The sequence below is a fragment of the Hippocampus bargibanti genome, linkage group LG03 (genome assembly GCF_051943395.1).
Source record: "Hippocampus bargibanti isolate YZ-2025 linkage group LG03, ASM5194339v1, whole genome shotgun sequence".
Classification (NCBI taxonomy): domain Eukaryota; kingdom Metazoa; phylum Chordata; class Actinopteri; order Syngnathiformes; family Syngnathidae; genus Hippocampus; species Hippocampus bargibanti.
In genome coordinates this window covers 24203578-24229372 of record NC_142736.1, presented here as the reverse complement: position 1 = coordinate 24229372, position 25795 = coordinate 24203578, and the positions used below count along the sequence as shown (strand labels likewise).

Below are 25795 nucleotides of genomic sequence, written 5' to 3'. Positions count from 1 at the left end.
GGCATTACATTTCAATACTGTGGACACAAATTTTAATGTTGTAAAAATTACACATTGCTTTCAAATTACTTTTGGAACGTTTGATCACATATTGTCCCAGATATTTTTGAAATTGCTTTTCCAGTAGTACATGTGCTACACACAAACTATGTGCCTCATATTTACCAAGCTAAACCCCAGCCATCAAATATTAGAACCTTGGCACTAATAAAGCCAAATGGAATCCAAACCCACAGGGCAAGAATAATTCAACAGGGAGCAGCAGCTTCAAACCTGCTAGTAATTCTTCCCCTCGGTTAATTAGGGACTTTATGTCGGATTTAAAATCAGCAGGTGCCTTCAAGGTTGATAAGTCACGATGGACTCATTTTATTGATGGTGAGAAGAAAAGAAAGTTGAAGCACAGAACCGAGACCCGTTTTAATCAAGAAGCCTTTGGTTTTTTTCTTTTTTGTTTTTTTTTGTGAGCACTCACTGGAATCACAAGGAATTTCATTGTACTTTGTCTCTTCTTTGTCACATTGTCAATTAGCTCCTTTTAATCCAAAACAAAAATATGAACAGAAAGAATGTCTGTTTAATTATTCCATTTGGTGATGATGTTTACTTTTGGTTTAGTCACACGTCCACTCTGATATTACTCTTACATTTTGTGCATGCTGTTGCGATGGACTTCGAAGCATACCTTCAAACAAATGCTCTGATGCTACGCCAGGCAGGCATTTGCGAAGTGTATCCTACATCATTTTTCTCCCCCTAGCATTGATCATGTCTGACACAAATTCTTCCTTTCTCTGTTGCCGACCCCTTCGGTGGGTTTTCTCTTACCTCCTATCATCTCTGCCCTTCTTTCATTTTCATGATGTCTGACTTTCGGCTCTCTAAGGAGAACAGGTGTGTTCTCTATTCGATTTCTCATGCACACACACACACCAAAGAAAATAGAGTTAGAGAAATTCCACATAAAACATAATTCACCTCCAGACAGGCCTTGTGATTTCGTCAGAGGGCGTCTTGGGTTTTGTCCAGCACAGTAAAATAGTTCAACATTCTGCTGTAATGCGATTTCGACTTCTTAAAACTTCCCCCTCCTTACCCGCGCCCACCACCAAGTCACAAGTTGGGTTAAATAAAGGCAGAGTCTCTCACCTTGAAACCGGTGCTCATTAAAATGTACTGCTTTTCTTGACTGATGACAAGTTGAGTCATTTAAGTATTACACACTGTTTAACATCAAATGTTGGATAGTGCCAAATGCATGGATTTATTTATCTGGATCCAAAATTCAACCTTTCACTATACACACTATGTTTAAGTAACATATGAGCTGTCTCGAAGTGTAAAAATAAGTTCAACACACGAACATAAGAACATGTGTATTCACTAGTAATTTATTCATGTATGCTTTTTCTTGAGGTATGATTCGATTCCCCAAAAAGGCTAATTTTATTTTTCATCTCATACTATATTGATCTTGTGATATATATTTTTCTTTCTAACAAAGGCACGTTTCCCCCTTTTTTGGGTGGAACTGATTCAATTCTGAAAATAACTCTGTACTATTTTGGTGTGTTCAATATACAATATCATTAATATTTCTCATTTCACGATGTTTTACTTTGGTTTCTGCAATTTCACGTTGTCCCTTTATTCTGCTTGCAATGACCTTGGTCGCCGGTCGGTGGCAGCATTACCACATTGTGAAATCGGCACGCTGTTCAGAAAGCATCTACTCGTCGATTCGATCGAACTCTGTCCATCTGTATCGCCCCACTTGACTCTCTCCTTTGTTTCTTTGCTTTAACACGAACTCGCTCCCACCAGCGGGATGCACGAATATTTGTTCTGTACTGTGAAATGACTCAACCTTATTGAGACCTGCAGCGATAAATAAGGATACATTATTCTATTTTGCAAGTGTGTGTCATCAAGTTACATAACAAATTGTAATCACTGGAGAGCTGTTTGATGAATTGACTGAACGATGGAAGAGTTTTAGTTGTAAAAATAGGCACTATGAAATGTCATTTTCACCTACTGAAATTCATGCTTGACACCTGTAATGACCAGAAGGTATTTATTTATTTAACGGCACAAATATTCGATGCTGCCCGCTGTGAAACACTAGCAGCCCACTATGGGATGACGCGTTATTTGCATTTGCCACTGCAGGCTTAGTGACCTAATAAGTCTCCACGTCGTGTTTGCAGCATTGTAATCTCATTAGTGTGATCCTCTGCACATACCACCGGGATTCATGGATCAATAACTGGCGAATGGCTCCAGTTTGGGGTGTGAATGCATTACGCATCAGGCCCTCGCGGACATCTTTGACTGTAACGAGAGGGTGACGATGATCCCAGTCATCGTGTTACCCGCAATCAGATAATTAAATGTTTTGAAATGAACATACTCCTTTATCATCTTGGCTCCTTTACTCTTCTTTCTCATCAATTTATAATGCTCTATGTCTCCAGTATATTTCCCTCCATCTTTCTGACCAGCTCCGGCTACTGTCTTTGATAGACCTGCACAATTAATACAAGGGTGTCCAAAATTTGCTTCATCTATATAATAAGGCTGCCAACATCTCTCTTTGAGAAGTAGAACCACACTTTAGATTGTCCCGATCTCTCCTTTATGATTGTGAACTCATTCACTGCCAGACGATGTGCAAATGTGTCCACTCCCGTGCCAGGGTTTTGGTCATTTGCAAGGCCCACCCAATATTGAGTTTTAGAACTACAAAAACATTCAATGCAGCGTAAGAACCTTACACTCTCTTCTTTCGTGATCACAGTGAATGAGTTAATCACTTGGAGCAGTGACATGGCAGTCAGTGAAGAGGCTCGAGATTGAAAAACCCCATCATGTGATGACAAAAGCCACTGTTATTATTATCAAAAAAATTCAAATATCTTCAAATCCAATTGTCAAATCCAATTGTCAAACATAAAAAAATATGCATACATAATGACATCTTCGGATGCTATGGCTGCGTATGTCTTCGAAGCCTCGAGTAGGCGGAGATTGGACTACTAGGAGTCAACCAACATCATAACAAACTAAACGTCCAACACAACAGCAATCTTGTGAAGATAAACTTCATAAGTGCAGCACATTAAATTGCATCAAAAGGAAACATTTGGTTATCACTCTATCAATGTCAGTTTGAAAAGTATTATTGTGATAAAGGGAACATAACATAAACATAAACTCTTGTTCATCAAACAGTAAAAATGTACCTTCACTTGTAGCTCTGTCCTCTTATGATTTCACTTGTGTCTTTCGGTGTTCTTTATCATCAGTTCCTTCCTTCCCGAAGGCCTCCTGGCATTTGTCTTCCACTCTTTCTTCCTGTGGGAATCATCTTTCCTTTTATCCCTCTTCTCACCCTCCCCTGCCGTGTTTTCTCCGTGTTCTTCTTTCCACAGTGTCTCTTTGTATACATCTTTCCCCCCTTTGCTTCACAGGTGACTTCCAGCTGTTCTACAATAGCGACTCCATCACTTTACACTTTGCTTTGTCACCCTGTATTTGACTCGTCTGATTTCTACCCATCATTTCAACTATAGACACTTTTGTTCTGCCCCTCAAAATAAGAAACAGAATTACTTGAATACATGTTCGATGCATAAATAATTGAAGTATTAATGAGAAAATGCTGATGTAAATTTGAACATTTAACTCGACTCTCTCAACTCACCTGTATTTGAAGTGAATTAAAAAAAAACGTGTGTGTGTGTGTATATGTGTGAATGTGTGTGTGTGTGTGTATGTGCGTATGTATGTATACCTACGTACGTATGTATATACAATATGTATGTACAGTCACACATACGTGGCTGGAGAGAGGGAAGTCTGGGCTTCCCTACTGAAGCTGCTGCCTCTGCGACCCGACCCCGGATAAGCGGCAGAAAATGGATGGATGGATGGATGTACATACATACGTATCTATATATGTATGTTTATACAACTATGTATGTATATATGTTTCTACATGTATATGTCTATATGTACTGTCTATGTGAACTGTACTGTACTGTACTAATATATGTATGTGTGTGTATATGCATGTGTTTATGTATGTGTGTGTGGTGGTGGTGGGGTTGTCACGGTTTGCGAGGTGGTGATGGTTGTGGATCCCAAATAAGCAAGCAGGAAGGAGCAGCAGGTTGTATTTGACAAATTGTATGAAAATAAAGTAAGCAGGAACAAAATCTAAAACATCAAAGTCATCCGAACAGAAATGTACAAAGTATCAAAGAAAACCATGAGTAAAAATCTGCCAAGATGATTCAAACCTGACAGGGTGAAGCAAACACATTCAATGACCTGACACGGAATGGTCGTGCCAGGAGTCCTATTAACTGCCACTGATTGGAACGACCAACACCTGTGCAGCTGCAGGCGGGGTCGACAGCGCTATGCGTTGGTCGCCAACCAGAACGTGACAGGGGTGAGTGAGTGTGTGTGCATATATCCAAACACTTGGTAATGGGAGTGCCCTGTTGATTAGTTTTGCTTCGTTGTCAACTTCTATTTTTAGTTACAGTATTTGCAACATTTCATTTTAACGTCAAAAATATTTTGTTACGGAAACAATTTAAGCCTGAATGACAATCATGTTATGCACTTTATATTATTTCCTATGAGAACATTTGTTTTGAAATGAGAAGCATTTGTAAATCAGTCAGCCCTCACAGAACCGGTTGTGTTCAATACTGTTAATCTCACTCAGTATTCATTTTGTTCTTTTGGTTGTGCCTTTTGGGCCCTGGAAAAGGTACATAAATTGGATTTTCAGTCTAACAAAAAGCCCTCTGTACCGCATTAGTTTACATCAGTGATTCCCAATCATTGTGCCACAGCACATCAGTGTGCCGTGACAAGTCACGTGTGCTGGATGTCTAAATTACAATTTCACTTAATTGGTTTGAAAAGTATTGTTTATTGACAACAAGTCTATTTCGTTTGCGAGATTTGTGTTAGGCAGAAAAACTAATTATTGTTTTGGTAGATGGAAGAAAATTTAATTAATTATAATTCACCTCTTCTTACAACGTGATCGTGCTTGATCGATTTTACACTAATACATTTGTGAGTAAACACAGATGAGATCATTATTATTCAGTTCAATTTAGTATTGGTGCCTTTTTGTTTGGTACGTCTGTGTAAGCTCTCAGTCGTACAGGAGTGGTCCATCGATGAGAAGGTTTCTTCAGCCGTCATCTGTACTTTTTAAAGATGTCGGACGTTTCACCTCCTATCCAAAAGTCTTCGTCAGCGAACTAAAGTCTGACTGGTCTTATCGGCCCTATTTATATATCCCTAATGTCCAGACATGGCAGCGCCGGACACAGCTATGATAGATCTCTACTCTCAGGTTGGGGGGAGCAGAGGACCACTCCCTGTGGCCCCACTGATTGTTCCTACATTCCTGACGAACGACTGGCCTATTTTGTTTGGTAGAATACAGTGACGATTTATGTATTTATTTATGTATTTATTTATGTATTTATTTATGTATTTATTTATTTATGTATTTATTATATCTCTTTGTTTTTGGATAAAACATAAATTTACATCCATGAATATCGTTCAATGTCTGTTAATTTGACCTTTTAACATAACAAAATCTATCTATCTATCTATCTATCTATCTATCTATCTATCTATCTATCTATCTATCTATCTATCTATCTATCTATCTATCTATCTATCTATCTATCTTATTTTATTTATTTATTTATTTCTCTGTGTTTGGATAAAACATTTTCAAGAAATGTCAGGGCTGAACTAATTGTGATGAAAAAAAATCTTCCTAAATATTTTGATTTGTTATGCAATGATATTTTTCAAGGTCCTCTTCATACATTTTTTTTTCTTTTTAACAAATGCAAGCATTGCATTATTTTGTGTCACTGGTACAATAAATGACATTAGTTTGATTATACTGGACATACGTTTTTGGTTTTATAGGTTAGATTAAGGCTGAAATCAAGACAAATGTTTATGTAGCTAACACAAGGTATTGAAGGGTGCATTCATTGGAGAATATATCTCGTGCTTGCGCAACTATTCTTTTATTACCTGTGCCGCACTCACAATATACAGCACCAATCATACATCATTCCCATTAATAAGCGCTGGAAGTTACCATCAAGATGTATATACAACCTGAGTCATGCAATGAATGCTGTCCATGGCCAATGCTTACCTCTTTTGCTCTGGTGCCAGGGAAGTGTACTGTCCTTTACATGAGTCAAACGGAGCACACTTTAAGTGTCATATGTGCATAACCATCCATCCGCCCATTTCTTTTTTATTTTTATATGGCTTATCGCCATTGGGGTAACTTGTGAGCTGGAGCCGATCCCAGTGAAATTGCCTTTGTGAGCGATAGCGTTCAAGGTGAGAAAAGACAAGCAATCACCAGTCATTGGCCCGGCATGCATATTGCATCATTTTCAGTTGGTTTTGGATCCCCTTGAGAATGAGGTTCCTTTATGCTGCTTTTGTCGGAAACAGAATATTTAACAAAAGATGAAGTGGTGGCCTGATATCAAAGTTTAGTCTGTTCCCAACTTTTCTCTAAACAAATTTCAAATCATACTATATTTCCATAGAAATAAATGCCAATAATCCATTCCGGTTTGCAAAAAAATGCAACAAATGTTTTAAATGCTTAAAAATAAAGGCAGCGCTCCAAATTAGTTTTAAAAATAAAAACAGGCATCATGAAATGCAATGCAAAGAAATGATTTCTCTTTGCTTTAATTCAATGCTCATTTTGCTGCTCCTTCTGGCTGGTTTACACGGCTGAGCCAACTGAAGGACAGTATGGAGCTACAGACATTAGCTCAGAGATCGAGAGGTCATCTCCCAATTCAGAAGTTGGGTGTTAAATCCCTGGCCAATTAGCTTTGAGTTGCCAAAAGGTAGAAAAGCACTATATCTGTGACAGCACATTTACCATTTTTGCGCTGAGGATAAATAATATATATTCTTGTCTATCCGTTGTTCCATCTATTGTCTTTAAATATCCGTTACGTTGACACTGCCACATCTATGCTATTTGTCAGCCTATTTATGTTATTTCTGCCAGACTTCATCGGCAAAGTTATTTGGTTGTTTTCAACAAAATGTTTTGCTTGGCAGCTTTTGCCTGTTACTCATGTTGAAATTGCTAACTTAGAGGGACGTAAATCCCCTGGAGTCTGACTTTCCCAGCCTTTTTTTGCCATACCTACATGCACTCCTGGATTTTTTCAAGGTGTCTCACACCTCAGAGAAGATTGAACAACAGGATTGGCAAGTATCAATAATAACCTCATGCAATTGCAATATTATTTGCTATTTTCTGACATATTCCGAGCTGTCTGACCTTTCTTCATGATGCCCAACTTTTTTTGAAAAGTCCAACTTGAAAATGGCTAGTGATTAGCCAACTATAGTTTGCAAAAACTCTGACATTGACCAGTGCCTGCAAGAAGGAGCTGGTACACCTTTTGGGTTGCCAACTCGAACTTAGATTGGTTAAAGCCACAGTTTCATCGACATTGATTTTTATGCTCCAGGGCCGGCGGTACTGATTGTGAAGTCATACAGGTAGATTTCTGACCCAGAATTGATGAAATGTGATTGGTTGAATGCGTAAATACGAAAACACACGTCTGGAAGCAGCGCAAAGGGGGAAAAGTAATGAAAGGAAGCTGAAAGATAATTTTGAAATATTTAATAAGAATTCACTGACAAAATATAATTAACATCAGTCTATGATTCAGATATTTTTAGGCCAGCAGAGAAGGCTTTGAAGTCCTTGACGGTCCGCCACTGCTCGAATGTTACTTCCACATGGATGTCTGTCTGTCTTGATCAGGAACTGTCAGGTGCTCAGAGCATTGACTACTTGGGCACCTAATCAAAATGCTGCAAGTCAGAAATTTTGGTCGATCGTCTGACCCACATTGCGTGAAGAAAATTGTAGTTTGGGTTTGAAATATAGTTTTTTTGTGACACCAATCATGGAACTTTTCAGTCATACTTCACACTTGTGTGACTGTATTTTATTCAAATGTATCCGTGTGTGAAAGGTCTCTTTCCTCCCTCCTTTGCTCTCAGTCTCTCTCGCTCTCCCGCAATCTCTTTCTCTCTCTTATTCGCTCTATCACTTGCTCTCTCTCTCTTGCCTCTCACTCGTTGCTGCTCAGTGTGCTGTGAGGATCTAGCGAGCATCATTTCTCTCCTCCGTTCTCTCCTCACCTTCACTGAGCCACTCCATCCCTCCTCCTCTGCTATGACATCTCACACCAGCTGCGCGCTGCCTCAGCCAGCCTGGCGCTGCTCATCCAACATGGACTTGTGCGCCCGGAATAACGGCGATTGATCCTCGGGTGGCGTTATTTTTTTCTTTAGTGTTTTATTTCGCTTGTTGAAAACATTTAACAACGCAAGAAGAAAAGGAGGAGGGGGGGCGGCTGTCATCTTTAACCCCCCTCCACTCCCTTCAGCCAAGCAGAGCGGCAAGGTGGGGGGAAGGCTTGCAGCCGGCTCGGATTTATTGAACGGGAACGTGACGGATTTGGAGATGCCGATGATGGTGGTGAAGCGGAGGAGGCTGATCGTGAGGAAAATGGCCCGACTAAGACTCGACCTCTCACTTCTCCTCCTGACGGGGCTCCTCGTTGGGGATTTCTCCCCCTCCGGGGGTGAGTTCTTGTATGTCTGTGTATGTGTGGGTGGGAAAATAATCAGATGGCACAAGCAATTGTGAGATCATGCCGAACTTCTGTTCGTGCGACTTCTGCATAGTGCCACCCCCCCCCCCCCAAAAAAAAACCAAAACAAAAACGGGTACAGGCTTAAAAATGTGTGTGTGGTTGTGCAGTGCTCAACAGGGCTGAAGTCTCAATTGCACCAAAGTAGTTCAAAAATGAATCATTGAAGACTTCAGCCCTCAATTTGTGCCGTTACCCCAAATGTGCATCTCAAATCTGGGGCTGTGAAGGGGGGGGGGGGGGGGGGGGTGCATCTGACTTTATCATAAACAAGAGTCAAACTTGAACTCCGAGGGAAAGTTGGTTGTCATCTTCTGGGAGTTTTTCTGTGTTGCTGTGGATTTTGCCTGAAAGGGATGGATGCCTGCAGCGGTGACGCTGGTTGCTTGTGGCGCTGGTGGGAAGTTGGTGACCAACATGGATGCAGCTCAGTGGGAGTAAAGTGTTAACATTCTCCTTTTGGTGCAGGGAGCTGACTTGTCTTCGTCAATGGCTTCTCTGTCCTGTCCCTCGCCAACTCCATGCCTTGTCACCCTCAGCCTCTATTACACGGATGCACAACCTGTCACAGAAGCTTGCCACTTTCGGAGCAGCGGTTTTATCTGTGTATTGATGCTGTGTTATTTTTAACGACATATTCTGTGACATGCATGCAGTGTGGAGGTAAAATGGTTGCGCTACCCGTACATTTTGTGCATGCTCATCCCTTCCGCTTTTCAGAGTGACACTACAAACAGGATGCCTTGTTTCTCGTGGTGGGCTGTTGCTTTTGTTTGGTCAGTGGGGATTTACTCCGTTTTAATCCACCTCTTAATACCTCCTTTATCACCTTGCAATTATGGTAAACATCAATACGATACAAAACCACTAAATAAGATCATGCAGCTGTGCCACCGACATCCGTACAGCCGGAGCAGTTCAGAATCAATACCTAAGCACAAGGACAAAAATAAATGAGCAAACAAACAAATAAATAAAAATATCATATAAATATTACAAATAAACAAATCCAATTAAAAAATAAATAGAGTTCATCATACTCAAAGGGGATACGAATTATTAACGCATTCACTGCCATCCCAAAATTTATTCGAGAATTGAAAAGCATGACGTAGAGCGCCATACCTGAATTTGTTTGATGGAGCACGAGGGGGCATCATTTGCCTTTTTGTACAACTGCCCCCATTTCAAGCTCAGATAACTCCATACCCATATAACTTGGGTATTAACACTTTTTTTCCTGATGAACGAAGAACCTAAGGTTTTTTACGCATTTAATATTATGAAGTCCTAAAACTCAATATTCTGCGCGTCCTGCAATTGGAGTAAAAATGCCAAAAACCCTGGTACTGGATTGGGCACATTTGTGCACATTTTCTGGCAGTGAATGAGCTAAATGTACAAGGTCAAAGTTGGCTGTCACAACGTTTCCACTGACCAATTACTCAGAGGACGGAAAACAAGATGACATCATTAAAGGCAGATGTGGATTGATGAGGATACATTTCAAATCTGCCTGGTTCAAGAACGGCCCCATTGTTAATAAAAATAGAAGTTGCATGGCCCAGAACATACACTGAAATCTTAAAATATGGACAGAAACATTCCAACATACTGATAGTATTTTAGCCAAAAATAACACTCCAAAATAAAGGCAATATACCACTGCAATTTCTTGGATCAAATGAACAACAATGAAACTTGTTCCGGTTGCATGTGTGAGCAACAACTACAGTGCCTCAGAACTGGAATGGTGTGTTACTGGTTCACCAGCCTAGAGGGTGCTAATGCTTGCCTTGCAGAAACACTTCACTGCATGTGTGAAGTGGTCATATTGACAATTATGTTGCTGATTTGTGTAAGCGGTTTTGGAATTAAGCAATTTCGGACATCGGTGATTCTTCTCCAATCTATGCACATATTTCCCCCCCTCACTGTTCAGTAAGGGGGAACATACAACAAAAAGGGAGAAAAAACCCAAAGTCAACTCATTCCACTATTCTGCAGTAGATCATCATTTTCATCGACTATTCAAGTGTTACACACCAAGGAACGGATTTAAAAGAAATTAAAGGGCAAACAGACATCTGGAAAGGCAGAAGGGGGTTGGAAATAATTTATTTTGTGTGCCCGCAAACCCCAGATGGTTGCCACCTTTAAATGTGGATGATGCACTTTAAATTCAAAGACGCAACTAATTATTGATCGTCTGAAAATGTCATTTAAAATGTTATGAAAAGTCACGAAACTTTAACAATCTTGGTGACATTAAAATGCGGGGATAAGAAATGATCAAATGTCAAAATAGATTAAGATGATTCAATTTATGAGTGGCAAATAATTCTGCTTTTTTTGGGGGTTGTTATGCTTAAACACTGCGACATCCATATGTCTCAGCCTTATTGGTTCTCAACTTTATGGAGGACTTTAAAAACAACCAGTGCTGCATACAAGTAAATATTAGCCAAACAATAACTCTGACAGTTTTAATAATAAAGATAAAAAAACAGTAAAGTCTCATGCTGCGTCAAATCAGAATCAGAATCATCTTTATTGCCAAGTATGTAGAACACACAAGGAATTTGTTTCCGGTAGAACACGCTGCACTAGTATAAAAAGCCATAGAATAAAATGTATGTAAAGACGAGTTTAATTCATACACTGCTCGACGTGCAAATATGTGTCCACTCCAGTGTCAGGGTTTTTGTCATTTTCACTCAAATTCCAAGACCAACAGAATATTGAGTTTTAGGACTACATAAACACTCAATGCAGCGTAAAAACCTTACACACTCTTCTTTCAGTAGAAAATAAGAATTAATTCCTAAATTATATAGGTCTGGAGTTATATCATCTTGAAATGAGGGTGGGCGTCCAAAAAACAATGCAATACATATTGGTTTATATAGCGGTTTAACAACAGCTTAAACTGTAACAAAGCTCTAACATGGAAAAAAGGAAAATGCTGCGCACTCGTGAAAGGGAGAAAAAAACATTGCCAGAGGTCTGACCAGTGCTTTATCGACAGCAAGAATAACCGAAACCCGAACAAATTCGGGAATGGCGCCCTACGTCATATAAAGGATAAATTTGGGAATGGCAGTGAGTGAGTTAAAAACTGTAAAAACTTTAATTTTATTACATGTCAAGTTTCTTGAAACGCACACTTTAAGGTGAAAACCAACAACGCCAATACACAACTAGCCGACTGAGTCCATGTCAAACTTCAAGGCATTGCAAAATGACCCCCCGCCACATGTGCAGCTCCATTGGCATACTAATTTCACACATGGGAAACACACTGTTCCCGTCGATGAGAAGACGACTGAATAAAAGGATCTTCAGTCAACACTCACAGCGTGCTACAGCGAGACAATATGGAGGAATATTTGCGTCACTTCACCTTAACAATTAATGAGGCACACTTCTTATGAAAGGCACATCAAATCTCATTTGATGTGTGGATTTTACTTCAATAATTGAGATCAGTCGATGCCTTATCCCTTTGTTAATGTCATGACAAAGTCGTTCTGGTGCCAGATTATGTGACGGACAGGTATCAGACTGGACAAGGTGTTTGTCTTCCACTTATCAATATGATGTGTAAGTGTGAAGTTAAAGGACAACCGACGTCTCCGGACAAGTTGTGTCCATAATTTGTAAAATCGCTTCAAATGACTTCTACTGAGCGTACTTTACAGAGATTCCACCGCATATAGCTATATTTTACGTTTTAAGACTCGCGCTGAATATTCCGGAAGTCTTGTTTTTGAGTTGGTGACGAGTCCTCACCCTACGTCACTGAAGGAACGCCCCTCACCGAGAAAGGACATACCTTGCATCACCTCAATGCATTTTGCGGTACTTTGTTTGGTCTGAAAACTTCATGTTGATCTATGTTGATGGCGAAATTAGAAGGAAAACATGAATAACGCAATGGTGAATCGTACGTTACACCGAGTTAACTCTTATATAGATATTCGCTGACAAAAATTTCAAGGTGAAGAATAAAACTATTTCCAACGGAGCTCTGCTGCCGCATCTTCTGCGTTTTCTGTGACGCTACACATCAGTCTTGATCCGTCAAAATGACCCTGAAGACCTTCTTTAATCGATTGCAAAAATTTATTATACTTTTCTCTTCGAATCATATTCATAACTGGATGTGTAACAAGAAAGCATATTCTCCGAATCTGAAGCCATTGTTTTGATTCTCGAGCAAGGCAAGGCGTCTTGGGGTGACGTCACAAACTGGGGGCGGAACTTTTCTGAAAATGTCCAATTCGTAGCTAATTTTTTTTGCAGATTTTGGACACTTTAAGTCATTTGTATTGGTGTTTTGCATTTGATTAAAAATATCAGCCTGCGTGTTTTGGGTATTTTAGACGTTATAAAACGTTTTTCTGATGTCAGTTAGGAAACAAAAAAGTGACGTCGGTTGTCCTTTGTCTTTGCAGCGTTTCTGTCATGTCCAACTCATAGTACACCCAAAGCTTGTAACCATACACATCGAAAGCAAAGTTTTTATACTCTAGTAAAACAAACCTGTGTTGTACTTTTATATCTAAGTCAAATATACATGAATTGTGCGGGAAACTTTTTGCATGTAATGATGAATGGCTCTCTCAAACGTATTGCTGCTTCATGCTGGCTTTCAAATGAGAGAGTGCTTTGACAGAAGTTTTAAAAGAACCCTGGCCTACATTCAGTAGATTATAACGTAGGATGAGATGGTGGAGGGAGGCGAGATTGTGTTTGTGTGAAGACAAAGCGAGCGAGAAGAAGAATGCGAGCAAGAGAGATTGGGATGGCGCCACAGACAAAGTGAAGGAGAAAATGAAAATGTATTCCTCAGCAGACGCGATTAATCACAAATGACTTCTCCATCTTGTCCTGCTCTGCTAGCATTGTCTGGAATTAAATAATGACTTCATAACGCTGTCCATCCTGAATTTATATGTCGGATTTGTAAGGAAATATTGCCTCTCCCGTCTGTTGATGTCACAAATGTTTCACAAGGCACAAATGTTTCAGGCTGTCAGGGCTGTTGACAGCAAGCAGATTCTGTTGGATATCTGTTAACTAAAACGCAACGACTGTATATCAGCAAAAGATTATGACGCTGGATGTAGGAGTGCAATGTTGATCCATAAAAGGGTTGGTGAAAATCAATTTTTTTTTAACTTTGACTCCAAGGCTTGAGGATTGTTTACAGTCCATCTAGTTGCATATTGAAATACATGACGATCAAGTAAAGTACTCCAAATGGTCTCAATTAATAATAATAAAAACAATACATATGCATTGGATAACACTTTCATCACCACTCAAGGTTGCTTAACAAGATAAAAAGTAAGACGAGAAGAAAAAAAAAAAAACGCAAGTGCGCAAAAGTGATAATAGTGTGGCTTAGTGTGGCTTACTCCGTGAAGTCATTCTTTGCATTGCCAGATGTTATCAAGCATTTTCATGGATGTTTCAAGATCCACAAAATGTTGTGTTCTTTGAAATCTAAGCACCGAACTGATGAAAGATATAAAATCTTTGTCTTTCACCATTCAGAAGTAATCAGCATGAACACGTGGGTTGTTCCACCCACCCCCCAAAAAACACCAAATATTGACCATAATGCAGCGAAATCAGCTTTTTTTCATCTTTTTTTTTTACCTGAACCACCACAAAATATAAAACAACAAATACAACACACTGTATGATTAGGAATCACAATCAAGAATCATCTGGTGGCAAATTCAGCTTTGATGCCCCGAGATGTGATCAATGAATTCCAATCATCAGGAGTCTAAATTCATTAATACATAAATAATCAACTCATCAGTTATAGCGCCCATCCCTTTTGGACACTCGTACACACTGACATTTAACCGGAAGTATGGAGTCCTATCGCGGCGAGCTCGAGTGATTGTTTTGCCTCAAAGCAATGTCTTCTTACCTCCAACATCAAAATAAAAGTCTGGTCCAAAGTCCCACATGTAAATCTGGCAAACTGTACACTGCAAGCAAACACCAAGACCCTCAAAGTTCTTGTACGATGGCAAGCTTTTGAACGTTGCTTCTTTGACACTGCAATTTGTTGGCATTTCTCTGTAGATTTTGGTGCAGACGCCTCGCTGGGGTGGGAGCAGCGGGTTATTTCATAACGCAGGATTACTCAGCCAGCTCTAAAAATAAGCATGAAATGAACCTGCGATGGGCGTTCATCATGAAAAATTGCTCCGTGTGGCTACAAGATAGCCATGAAAACTAATATCCAAATTCAATTTGACAAATTGCTCCAGGACATCAACAGCTATGGTGTATTTTACCAATTCTAATAAAGCAAGCGCCATCATTTCCACGACAGTGTTGATGGCTTCAATAAATCCCGGTAAGAAGAAATGACACTTTGTCGTTTTGGTGGATGTCACCAGACTGTATAACAATGGCTTATAATAAAACATGTTTTTGCTTGCATACTGTCTGCAAATCCAGCGTTATACTAGCGCTAGTATAACCAGCATAGATAATTTTTAAACTCAAAGGCCACAAGCTTCCTCAATTGTCTGTTGCTTGTTGAGGAAAAAGTTCTATTGAACTTCTGCATTGTCAGATTGTAGCGTGACAGATCAACAAAACATCACGCTTTTAACTCCTTTCCGTTCAAATTGAAATAGCAAGCATGCATTATATTGTGTCCGGCAAACCGGCGAGATTTGATGGGGCAATTAATCAATCGTGTTGTTTGTAGATGAGTGGAGTCGAACGCTCGGCCACAAATTATGCAAATGCATTGAGTCATACATTTAATTCAGACACTTGCTTCTAAATAGTGATGTAAATGTATTGTTTATGATTGACAAAATGTAATATGCTCAAGTCTGTCTGTTTGTCGATGTTTCAATGGTTCTAGTTTATGTCTTCTATCTGTTTCTATCCTTAATTCAACGACGCGGGCCACATTGTACAGTAGTTACTCTCGGGGCCGTGATGAATTTGGAGAAGCCATTAGAATGTTTAACCCCTTCACATATTACATACAGAGCGCACAACAGATTGATGAATGACGAGTTTTCAAATCAGAAGTCAAGAATAATTACTGTTTTTGTTGTTTATATACGACAAATGGAAATTTTGGTTCAGACTTTAGCAAGCATCATGGAACTTGACATGCTTGATTTGCTTTCGTGGGTTGAATAAAATAATGTGGAGGCCCAGATTTAGCCCCTGGGCCTTGACCTTGACACCGTGCCTTAATTATCAGATCCAGTCTTGGGTTTAAATAAATAAATACATAAGAGAGAGAGAGCACCCTACATGTGTGGTCCACTTTGAGGTTGTACTATAGATACATTTGACATTGTCAGTATCCTGAGTCTTGGTCTTTCAAACCAACCTCTTTTAACTCAACTAAATTATCAACAAAAATGTGTTTTACTGCTGCTGTACTTTTTATGACTGGCTGCGCGGCTACTTGGAATTCCACTCATTATTTTCTACCTGTCATTATTGTTCTTGAATTGCAATTTTAGTCGATGCTTTCAGGCAGGCATGGGCAATTTAAATGACCAAGGGTGCCATCATATTTGATCAGTACTACTGGGAGACCACACAGGTCCTAATTGGGCAGCCAAGATTTAGTGACTAATCACGACCATGCAGAACAAAATCGACAATCAAAATTAATTTCGTAATCAGTGCATTTAATTATGTGGCACATTTATTTTCTCTTGACCCCCCCCCCAGGTGTGATGTGTTGAATTAACTTCCTCCTAAAATGGAGCTCATGTGTCTGTTGTCATATGTTTGAATTCCCACAAGCTGCTAGAATATCTACATCGCACAAAACCAGAACATGTTCATGTCAACATTGGCAAATGACCAAAAGAAGCACCCTTGAAGAAGGGAATTCTCAATAAATTTGTGGATTCAAAACAACTACTACTGCACACACCTGTTAGACTTTGAGATCTTATCTGATGCAGTCATTGGTGTATCTGTTTCATAAATTGCCCCGATAATTTGGACACAATTGACAATCCTAACTGTCGACGAGGTCAGACATTCTAAAAGATACCATCATTAACATATAGCGGTCCGCTGCTGTGACTTGTCCTTAGGCTAGCTAGCTAAAATAACACAGATAAAAGTCACTTGGTAGTTTCTGAACAAGTGATGATTGCGTGAGGTTAGCTGCTTGGGCGCGATAGGATATCAGTGCTTTGCCAAAAGATACTTTCAATCAATTTCGCATGAGATTTGGTGTATAACGGGTTCCCCTTACAGCTTTAAATGTTTTGAGTGTTTAGTGCAGCTGAAGGGTAAGGCTGATGTGCTTGTTCATGAAGCACTTTTGCTCCCTTAGCAGTCTTGCTTCCTCTCTTTGTTAGTGCGGCATTTTGTGTAAGCTATAGGGTAATGGCATGCTCGCGGGCTAACATTAAGCAGGCTAATGTGTCTGTTAATGTCACATTAGTGTTATTTTAGCCTTTCCCGCACTAAGTCCCATGGTTTAAGGGCATTGTGTCTGTGCATGTATATGTAGGAGTGAGACGCTCTTTCAGCCCACCTCTGCTCTGTGTGTGTGTGTGTGTGTGTGTGTGTGTGTGTGTGTGTGTGTGTGTGTGTGTGTGTGTGTGTGTGTGTGTGTGTGTGTGGGGGGGGGGGGAGTGCGCAGCATGCGTGCGTGCGTGTATGTGTGTGTTTGTGTCTACACTTCGCATATGGAGGCAATAAGTTACATTTCAATTTCAAAGCAATGACTCAGCAGCAGCAGAAACTTCTTTCATCCATTAATGTGATTTTAGGGAGAAAGCGACACAGATGAAAATACGTGGGGCAACAGTAATTATTACACACTAGGTTGGTGGCAGATTTCTATTGTTCCTGAGCATCTCTAGCTTGACGGCCATTGACGTCCACTACTGCCACATATTCCACGTTGTTAAGTTGTCCATTTTTTTTTCATTCATGTAGCCCACTTATCAGAATTGTTCATTTTTAATGCAGCTATCACTCACGATCAAAAATCACTGCATTGCAAACAGTGTTGTTAGTGTTCATAAATAAACAAATAAATAAATAAAAGGTGAAACTTAAAAGATGAATCATTTCAAGGACAGGCAGCGTACGAGCGTAAGTGTTTGCCTCGATCTTCAAAGGCAAAGTGCTTGAGGTCAGGGTTAGCTCAGTCTGTCTGTTTTGAAAGGGAATAGTTACAGGATTGTTTGATGCTTGACTGCTCTTTTCTGTGGGTAAACGTCCATGTGCAAGCTTTACACACATCTTGTGCTCAGAGCGCATCCATGCAAGATGTAGCCGAACAAGCTTTGTGCTGGATTCACATCATGCTAAGTAGGAATTGGTTTACATGAGTGTTGTGTTAGTTTACAAAAATATTCATTCACAACTCCATGTAGAGGACGGGGTGTGTATTTGTTTTGCTGCTGAGAATATGATGGAGGATGAAGTTGCCCTTTAGGCTAATCATGTCTCGAAGCCGTTGAGACAAAATGGAGTGCAGTACCTTGTTACGACAGACAGAGTTGCTTTTCATTCGCTCTCAACTGGTTTGCTGGCTGAAGAAAAAAGGTCAGCAAAAGAAAGTTGACGAAATATGATCAAAACAGAAAATCAGATCATCCCGTTGAAATAGATGTTCCTTGAAGATGATCAAGAAAATGTACCTGCCAACCTGTAAATGGAACACTTTATTCTCAGGAGTGTTTTCTGCAGTCTGTATTATCCTTGCGCAAAATGAGTGTTTATGGTTGGGGGCTTTATATGGTCATTTTTAATGCATGTACACATTAGCGGTGTTGTTGTACATTACACACAAACACTGAACGTGTTTGTGTGTAATGTACATCTACATATAAATGTATAAGCCACAGGCAATCGTTCCTAGAAGCACCATTCATACTTGATCCATTTTTAATGATCTGTAATGATCGCTAGCAGTCCTGAACTGACACCGAACAAAACAAAAACAAAAAACAACAGACATACTCAAAATGAGTATACCTTCGATGACGGTATGACTGAGTCAGAGTCAGAGGGAGAGATAAAGGCAGGGGGAGAACGCAGGAGGGTGTTAATACATGTTAGCTTGTGAAACCTGCTCTGTTGAAAAAGGTCCCGTGGAACGATGAGCAGCAGCAGTGGTGCCCTATAGGGAAGAGGAAAAAGTCCCGCCTGCGGGCTGCCTCAGTGTCCAGATTTCTGCAGATTTAATGGCTGAATGATTGACATGTTATTAAGCTGGTTGACTGACTTGCTGAGGGAATTGACTAGAACAGGGATTTGCTTATGTAAGAGAGGCAATCGAGATAGTTTGTTTATTCTGAATGGAATTTTAAGGTTTAAAAAGGCAAGGAAATGTACTTTGCACACTATAGTTCTTAAAGTATTAGTTTGAAGTACAATGGTATAAAGTTCATAATAAACCAAATCTGCTGCAGAAGTCATTTTGAGTTCAGGCATCAGTAAAAAAACGATAAAAAAAATACTTTTATTTTAAAAAACAAATAATGCTGGAAATGTCTTCACATTTTTAAAAGTGAAAACAATTTTAAAAAAGAAACATGAAGCTGATCCACAAATTTTGCTTTGGCGGGCCCACATAAGTTTATTTTACAATTTCGTGTACGGGCAAGTCCAAGAGATGTAGTGTATTTTCGCCAACTGAGACTGCAGTAGCCAAAAATAAATGTTGTTCACACCGATCACAGAAACTGTATGCCTGGGAGCTTTCACTATGTGTTATTTTTTATGTGCTTCATGTGGTAAAGTAGCACTCATTTTGAAGGTTGATCATAACATCGATGACAATTGTTACCAGCTTGTCTCCTTCATTTTTCCTCATGATAGCATCAAGCCGATGACAATGTCGCAAATAAACTGTATTATAAAAAAGAATGCTATGTTAATTGAATACCTAGATGTTGATAGAGAGTAGACAGAATAAGAAGTTATATTTAAAAGTTTCATTTGTTATATGCTTAGTCAACATGTGTGACTCGAATACACAATTGAAGCACAGACAACCTGGGGTCAATCTGAGGTAAACAGACATAGCAAGTTAAACTGTCATCTTCATCTAGGAGATCTGGCCTTGGACAGAATTTAGGACTTGGGAAACTCCTTTATCACCGAAGCAATTTGAGTTGAAACTCCTTCACAGTAAGAGGTCATTAGCCAGGTTGCAAATTTAGCCAGGGGCATGGTATTCTAATCAAGAAAACTATGTTTTACTAATGTATCACTTAAATTTGCCGATACTCTCAATAAATAGCTTGGCAGAGGGCTGCAGAATTCAGGCGTCTGTCATGAAGGACTGCGTCTCCTGCCGGCAGTAAAGACAATCTTTCCTGGTCCAAGCCTTTGTCCACAGTGTCCGATCGAACATCTCTGACAGATGTGTAAATGTGCCCATTAATCCGCATCAATGTTTGTTTGTCCCTGTGCCCTGTGACCAGTCGAGGGCACACCAAACCTCTCACTCAGAGTCAATGGACATACAGTAGGCTCCAGGTCTCCCATGGCCCTGAATAAGAGAAACTGTCAACATGGATTGATGGATGCGTAGGGGAGAATGATTTCCAAAACTGAAGAAAAAGAAAAATGGAAGCTTTTTGGGGGTTTTCATGCTCCGCTGGTGTCTAAAGCCTGAGCATTATCACCCTGTCAAAGATGATGGAGCACAGGAAAGAGGCAGCTAATGCATGCGGGGATTGCGGGCAGATGGTTAAGGAAGAGATGAAGATGGAGGCAGCAACAGTGTCTCGATTTATTAGAAAAAGAAAATATTGTAAAAGACTCATACATTTACATCCCCACCTGTGTACTTCTTAACAGTTGTCTTATTGTAGTCATCACTAGGCCAAAAAGGCTACACAATCAAAACCAAAACAAACAAAACACAACCTCTAGTCTGGAGCACATACAAACACTTTGTTGCTTTGTCCTTTCCAGGCCATTAAGTCTAAACGATGCTGACTACAGTTTGACGTGTGACGACCAAATAACACGCCTTTCTCAAAGCCCTCGTTTCAGAATGAGAAGCTCATTGTCATTTGCTTTCACAAAACTGTAATCACGAACACAAAGGAGAAAAAGTGGTTCGATCCATGAAACAAGTATCTTGGCAACAAACGATATATGATTAACTCATTCAGTGCCAGACGATGTGCGAAAATGCAGTCCCATTGTTCCATCCAGTGCCATTGTTTTCACCCAAATTGTAGAATATTTAGTTTTAGGAACACATTAACATTCAATGCAGTGTTAGAAACGTTTGACTCTCTTCTTTCCTCAGAAGGAAATAATTCATTCTTAAGTTATATGGGTCTGGAGTGATCTGCATTGAAAGTGGGGGTGACTTTACAAAAAGCTAATGCTGCCCCCTCGTGGGAGGCAAAAACATTGTCAGAGGTCTGACCAGCGCTTTATTGGCAGCCACCGCAAGAAATACCCAAACTCATTTGGGAATGGCGCTCCACGTCATGCTTTTGAATTGCCAAATAAATTCGGGAATGGCGCTAGATGAAATGCTTATCAATTCCCAAATACATTCGGGAATGGCGCTCCATGTCATACTTTTTAATTCCCGATTAAATTCGGGAATGGCGCTCCACGTAATGGTTTTCATTTCCTGAATAAATTTGGGAATGGCAGTGAATAAGTTAAGCATTTGCCAAATCTAAAATTTGGTCTTGCATGACACAGATAACATTTTTAATGACAAATAAAACAATACTTACGATCGCTGATGCTCATTTTAACATTGGATTGATTTTTGCTGCATGACGAATAAAAGTTGTGCAATAGTACAGCCATTACAGGAGCAATCTCAATAACACAGATTACAATGCATTTTGCCAATTGGGATCTGTTAGATGTATCTGGCTGGTATTTTTGAGAACATCTGTCAGCATGTATACCACCACTCTGATCTGGATTCATCTGGCCAAAAGTGACACATGCTATGGGTATAATTTAGAGATTTAGTATTTTCAGCCATAACTTTCACAATGACGAGTTTAAAAAAATACCTAGCACCTTTAAATCATACATTTCTTGATAGTTGACAAGTTAACAATAATGGAGCCAATTTTTCTAACATGTTTACGCAAGCGCACAAATGCCCTGTTAATGTCAAGCAAAGTTATTCATGGAGCATTTTCCCTGACATTACGTAGCAAGCACAGCATGGAATAACAAAATACAAGACATACAAGACCCATAAAAGAACATTCACAAATACTTTATATGTAAAATAATTCTGAAACAAAGGCAGAGTAATGACTCCAACATGATATAAAAGACAGCCATTAGACCAATGATAAAAGTACACGATTGGAGATGCGGTGTGATGCTGATAAACCTTTTCATACCATGTTCTTGAGTACCTAGAAGAACATGGACAACAGGAGAGCCATACAGTGTGGAAATCCCACACTGTGTGCGTGCCTGTGTGTGTTTCCTTGCAATTTGTCGACTCTTCAATTAAAAGCAGAGCCCCTTGAAAGAGACTCGTCTATTCCTCACCACAAGCCTCCCTCACATTCTGCCTGTCACTGTTTTTAGATCCTCAATTCTCCCAGCTTTTCCCTTCATGACTCACCGTTCCTCATGTTTTCATTCATTTCCCCCAGTTGTCCTCTCTCTCTCTCTCTCTCTCTCTCTCTCTCTCTCTCTCTCTCTTTTCTTCCTCCTTGTCGATGTCTGCCCGACACTTCATCCTTTCTTGTACTTCCCCTCTCGTAAAAGTCCTCCTTTTCCTCACGCCGGCTCATTCTTCTCCCCACCTATAGCCGACAACGTCTCTCTCCCCTTCTCTCTCTCTGCTCTTTCCAGTCCTTTGATTAGGCTGTTGTTGGCATTTTCATTGAGATGTCTGTATGAGTAGTGAAATAACTCTCCTGTCACAATTTGCCCTCTATGTACACCCTCAACGTCGGTCTCTTCATTCCCTCCTCATGTCCTCCACCTCCATGTCGGTGCTTCTTTTCCTCTCCCATCCAAAAATTCTCCCTTCTGTCTGTCAGTCTTAAGTCGCCTCCTGATTACTTTTTGCTTAACCTAACTATTTACATTTGCCATAGCCGTTATTTCATTATGACTTTCATCTGTCATTCCCTCCTCTACAGTTTGTTCTTTGGCCATCTAAATGTCATATGTCGCTGGCGCACCCTGAAAATAAAAAAACAAATCCGGTGACGATGAACAGTGAGTGTGGCCTGGAGAAATCTTGTTCGTGTGTGTGTGTTTTGAGAGTGGCACTACTCCTGCACTTTCTGTGTGTTTGTAGCATTGAGAAGAGAGAATATTGTTTGTGTGTGTGTGTGTGTGTGTGTGGGGGGGGGGGGGGGCTCTGACATTTATGAACAATATGGTCGAGAGCAGAGGTGTCAAATTTATTTTTGTACCGATTACTATTTTACTTGGAGGACCGTTATCACTGTGAACAACAAACATCAACAAGCAAACAACAAATAGATGGATAGTTCGTTTTGACATCAGAAGTCAAGTATAATGGACTGTTCAAGCGTTGTAACGATGACATTGTAGCCATAGCAATTTCAAATTTTTGTTCAGACTTTCACAAGCATTGTGGAAGTTGATATGCTTCTGCAGACCATATAAAATGAAATGGCGGGACAGATCTGGCTCCCGGGCCTTGACTTTGACACCTGTGTTCTGGAGTGTGGGGGCAGCTCAATTGTATGCAGTGTTGGCAGAAAATGAGTCTGCTTATCCAGAAGATAAATGAGCAAAGAGGAGGGTGTGTGGGGGATTTAGGTGGGAGTGGAAATGGTGAGGAGAGGGAAACGCTGTGTGGCTACATGCTTCTTAATCTGTTGATGGTTGAGGAGAAGCGAACAATGAGCCATTATCTAAGACTTTGCCTTGACTGCGGCCCGATGATCATGACAAAGGTAGGGTACGGCACTTTTATGTATTCTCCATGCACCAACACCGGTCCAGAAATAGCGGATCAGGAGAGTCTATCAACTCGGGCTGCAAGAAAAATTATTAGAATAATTCATCTCTTGATTTTTATTTGTTAATGTATTTATTTAGTTTTGCTGAATGAAATGGAGTCTCTCCAGTCCAAACTCTTCATTGTATCCCATTTAGGTTTTCCCGTATAACTCTATTTGAAAATTCCGATTTCACATACAGTAGTTTATTTTCAATTTGTCAATTTGTCTTACTATGTTCAACTCTGTGACATTAACATTATGACACCGACTAGATTTTTCCCACAGCATAGTGAAAATGCCTTTGTCACAATGAACCCTGGAAAGCTACATCGAATCTCCACCGAATTGGCAAAGTCAACAATTTCAACAATCATCCGGAAAGGCAACAACGTCATCATCATGTCAGACTTCGATTCCAACAGATTGACAGATGATCGTAACTTGCCGAACTAGAGAAGGCGCTTTTCATTCGCTGACTGAATATTTTCAGAGATGAAGTAGTAATGCTGCCATTGCTTATTTCATGTCTTATCAAATCATCCTATTCTTCATACTGGATACATGTATTCATGTGGAATTGGCCTTCATATTGTATTATATTTGAATGTTTTTACATGTACAGCAGTTGACAACATTCAGAGAATCATAAAAGAGACGATGACGGTGAAATATCATCTAAATTGGCGCTTATATCCATTCGACCTGACGCGACCTTGTATTTCTGCCTTTCATTGCATTTATCAAAGTTCTTTTTCGAAAGGCTTGATGATTGAAGCAACATTATCTCAATCCAGTCTTTATTTATTCATATTGATAGTTCCATCCCTATATGTGATGCAACCTTGGCTGCAAATGCGTCATCACGATAATATTTCAAACGAGAAGCCTTCTTCATGTTCTAGTTATATTACCAACCAGTAAAATCTGACATGGTACAATGTGACACTCTTTACGTTGCACCAAACTGTCTGCCTGAACCGAAATGGCGCACTCGGTGGCTTGGTTTGTCCGCTCGAAATTTGGTGGCCATCAAAACCGGCCAGTAATGGAATGACCAGCTCTTTGCTGTGATTTCTCACTTTGCCCCCAGCATAATTACAACAGTGGTTAGGCCGCATGTCGTAATAAAGGCAATTTGGCCTCTCGTATTTATACCCTTTCCAGTCATTTTCTTTCTCGGGTGGGAGGGGGGGGGGGGTGATTTGGCCTCTCGTATTTATACCCTTTCCAGTCATTTTCTTTCTCAGGGGGGGGGGGGGTTGATTTGTCATTTTTAACTGTGCTTCGAAGTCCTCCTGCATACTCACCGGAGAAAGAAATAGTGTTTTACAAATTGCCCTCTACATTAGGCTTGGCATACATTTCCTCAACGTTGTGCGTTAAGAGCTGTATGAGGTCGTTTGCGTAGTTTCTTACCAGTTTTATTTTCTACCGTGATACACCGGACTTTCTCAGCAAAAAACGCGCCATTCCTTAAATTACAGTGGTGGCTTGAGATACCAGTCTTCACCTCCACAAACCAAATAAATAAATAAACAAAATAAATAAATTATTCATTTATTGATACACATGACTGTAAGACAGTTGTGAGGTGTGCTGTCGGTGTGATGGAGGAATTCAAGGTGGAGGTGGGACTCCGCCAGGGGTCAGCTCTAAGCCTCTTCTTATTTGCTATGGTGACGGACAGGCTGACAGACAATGTTAGACAAGAATTTCCTTGGACCATGATGTTTGCAGATGACATTGTGATCTGTAGCGAGAATGGGGAAAAGCTGGCGGAGAAACTAGAGATTTGGAGATATGCCCTGAAAAGGAGAGGAATGAAGTCGCAGCAAGACGGAATACGTGTGTGTGAATGAGAGGAATCCAAGTGCAAGAGTGATACTACAGGGAGAAGAAATAAATTATTTATACATGGACTTATATATTTACTTATGTATTTATTGGTGTCTTTATTTATTTAACACAAGCAAATATATAAGTACATATAAAATAAAAAAAATACATACATGTGTTTTGGGAGGGCAAAATAGC

At 40.0% G+C, this 25795-nt stretch overlaps 2 protein-coding genes across 3 annotated transcripts in view; one reads left to right on the top strand and one right to left on the bottom strand.

The window, feature by feature from the left end:
- chs1 (chitin synthase 1) overlaps positions 1 to 25795 on the bottom strand; it is a 110723-nt gene that overhangs the window by 39915 nt on the left and 45013 nt on the right. The window lies entirely within an intron of this gene.
- The window catches only part of csmd1a (CUB and Sushi multiple domains 1a), a 379749-nt gene continuing 362343 nt past the window's right edge, over positions 8390 to 25795 (top strand). The window contains exon 1 of the mRNA XM_088992707.1: positions 8390 to 8711. Coding sequence (XP_088848833.1) covers positions 8591 to 8711 — 121 coding nt within the window. The 5' untranslated portion in view covers positions 8390 to 8590. The remainder of the gene's footprint in view (positions 8712 to 25795) is intronic.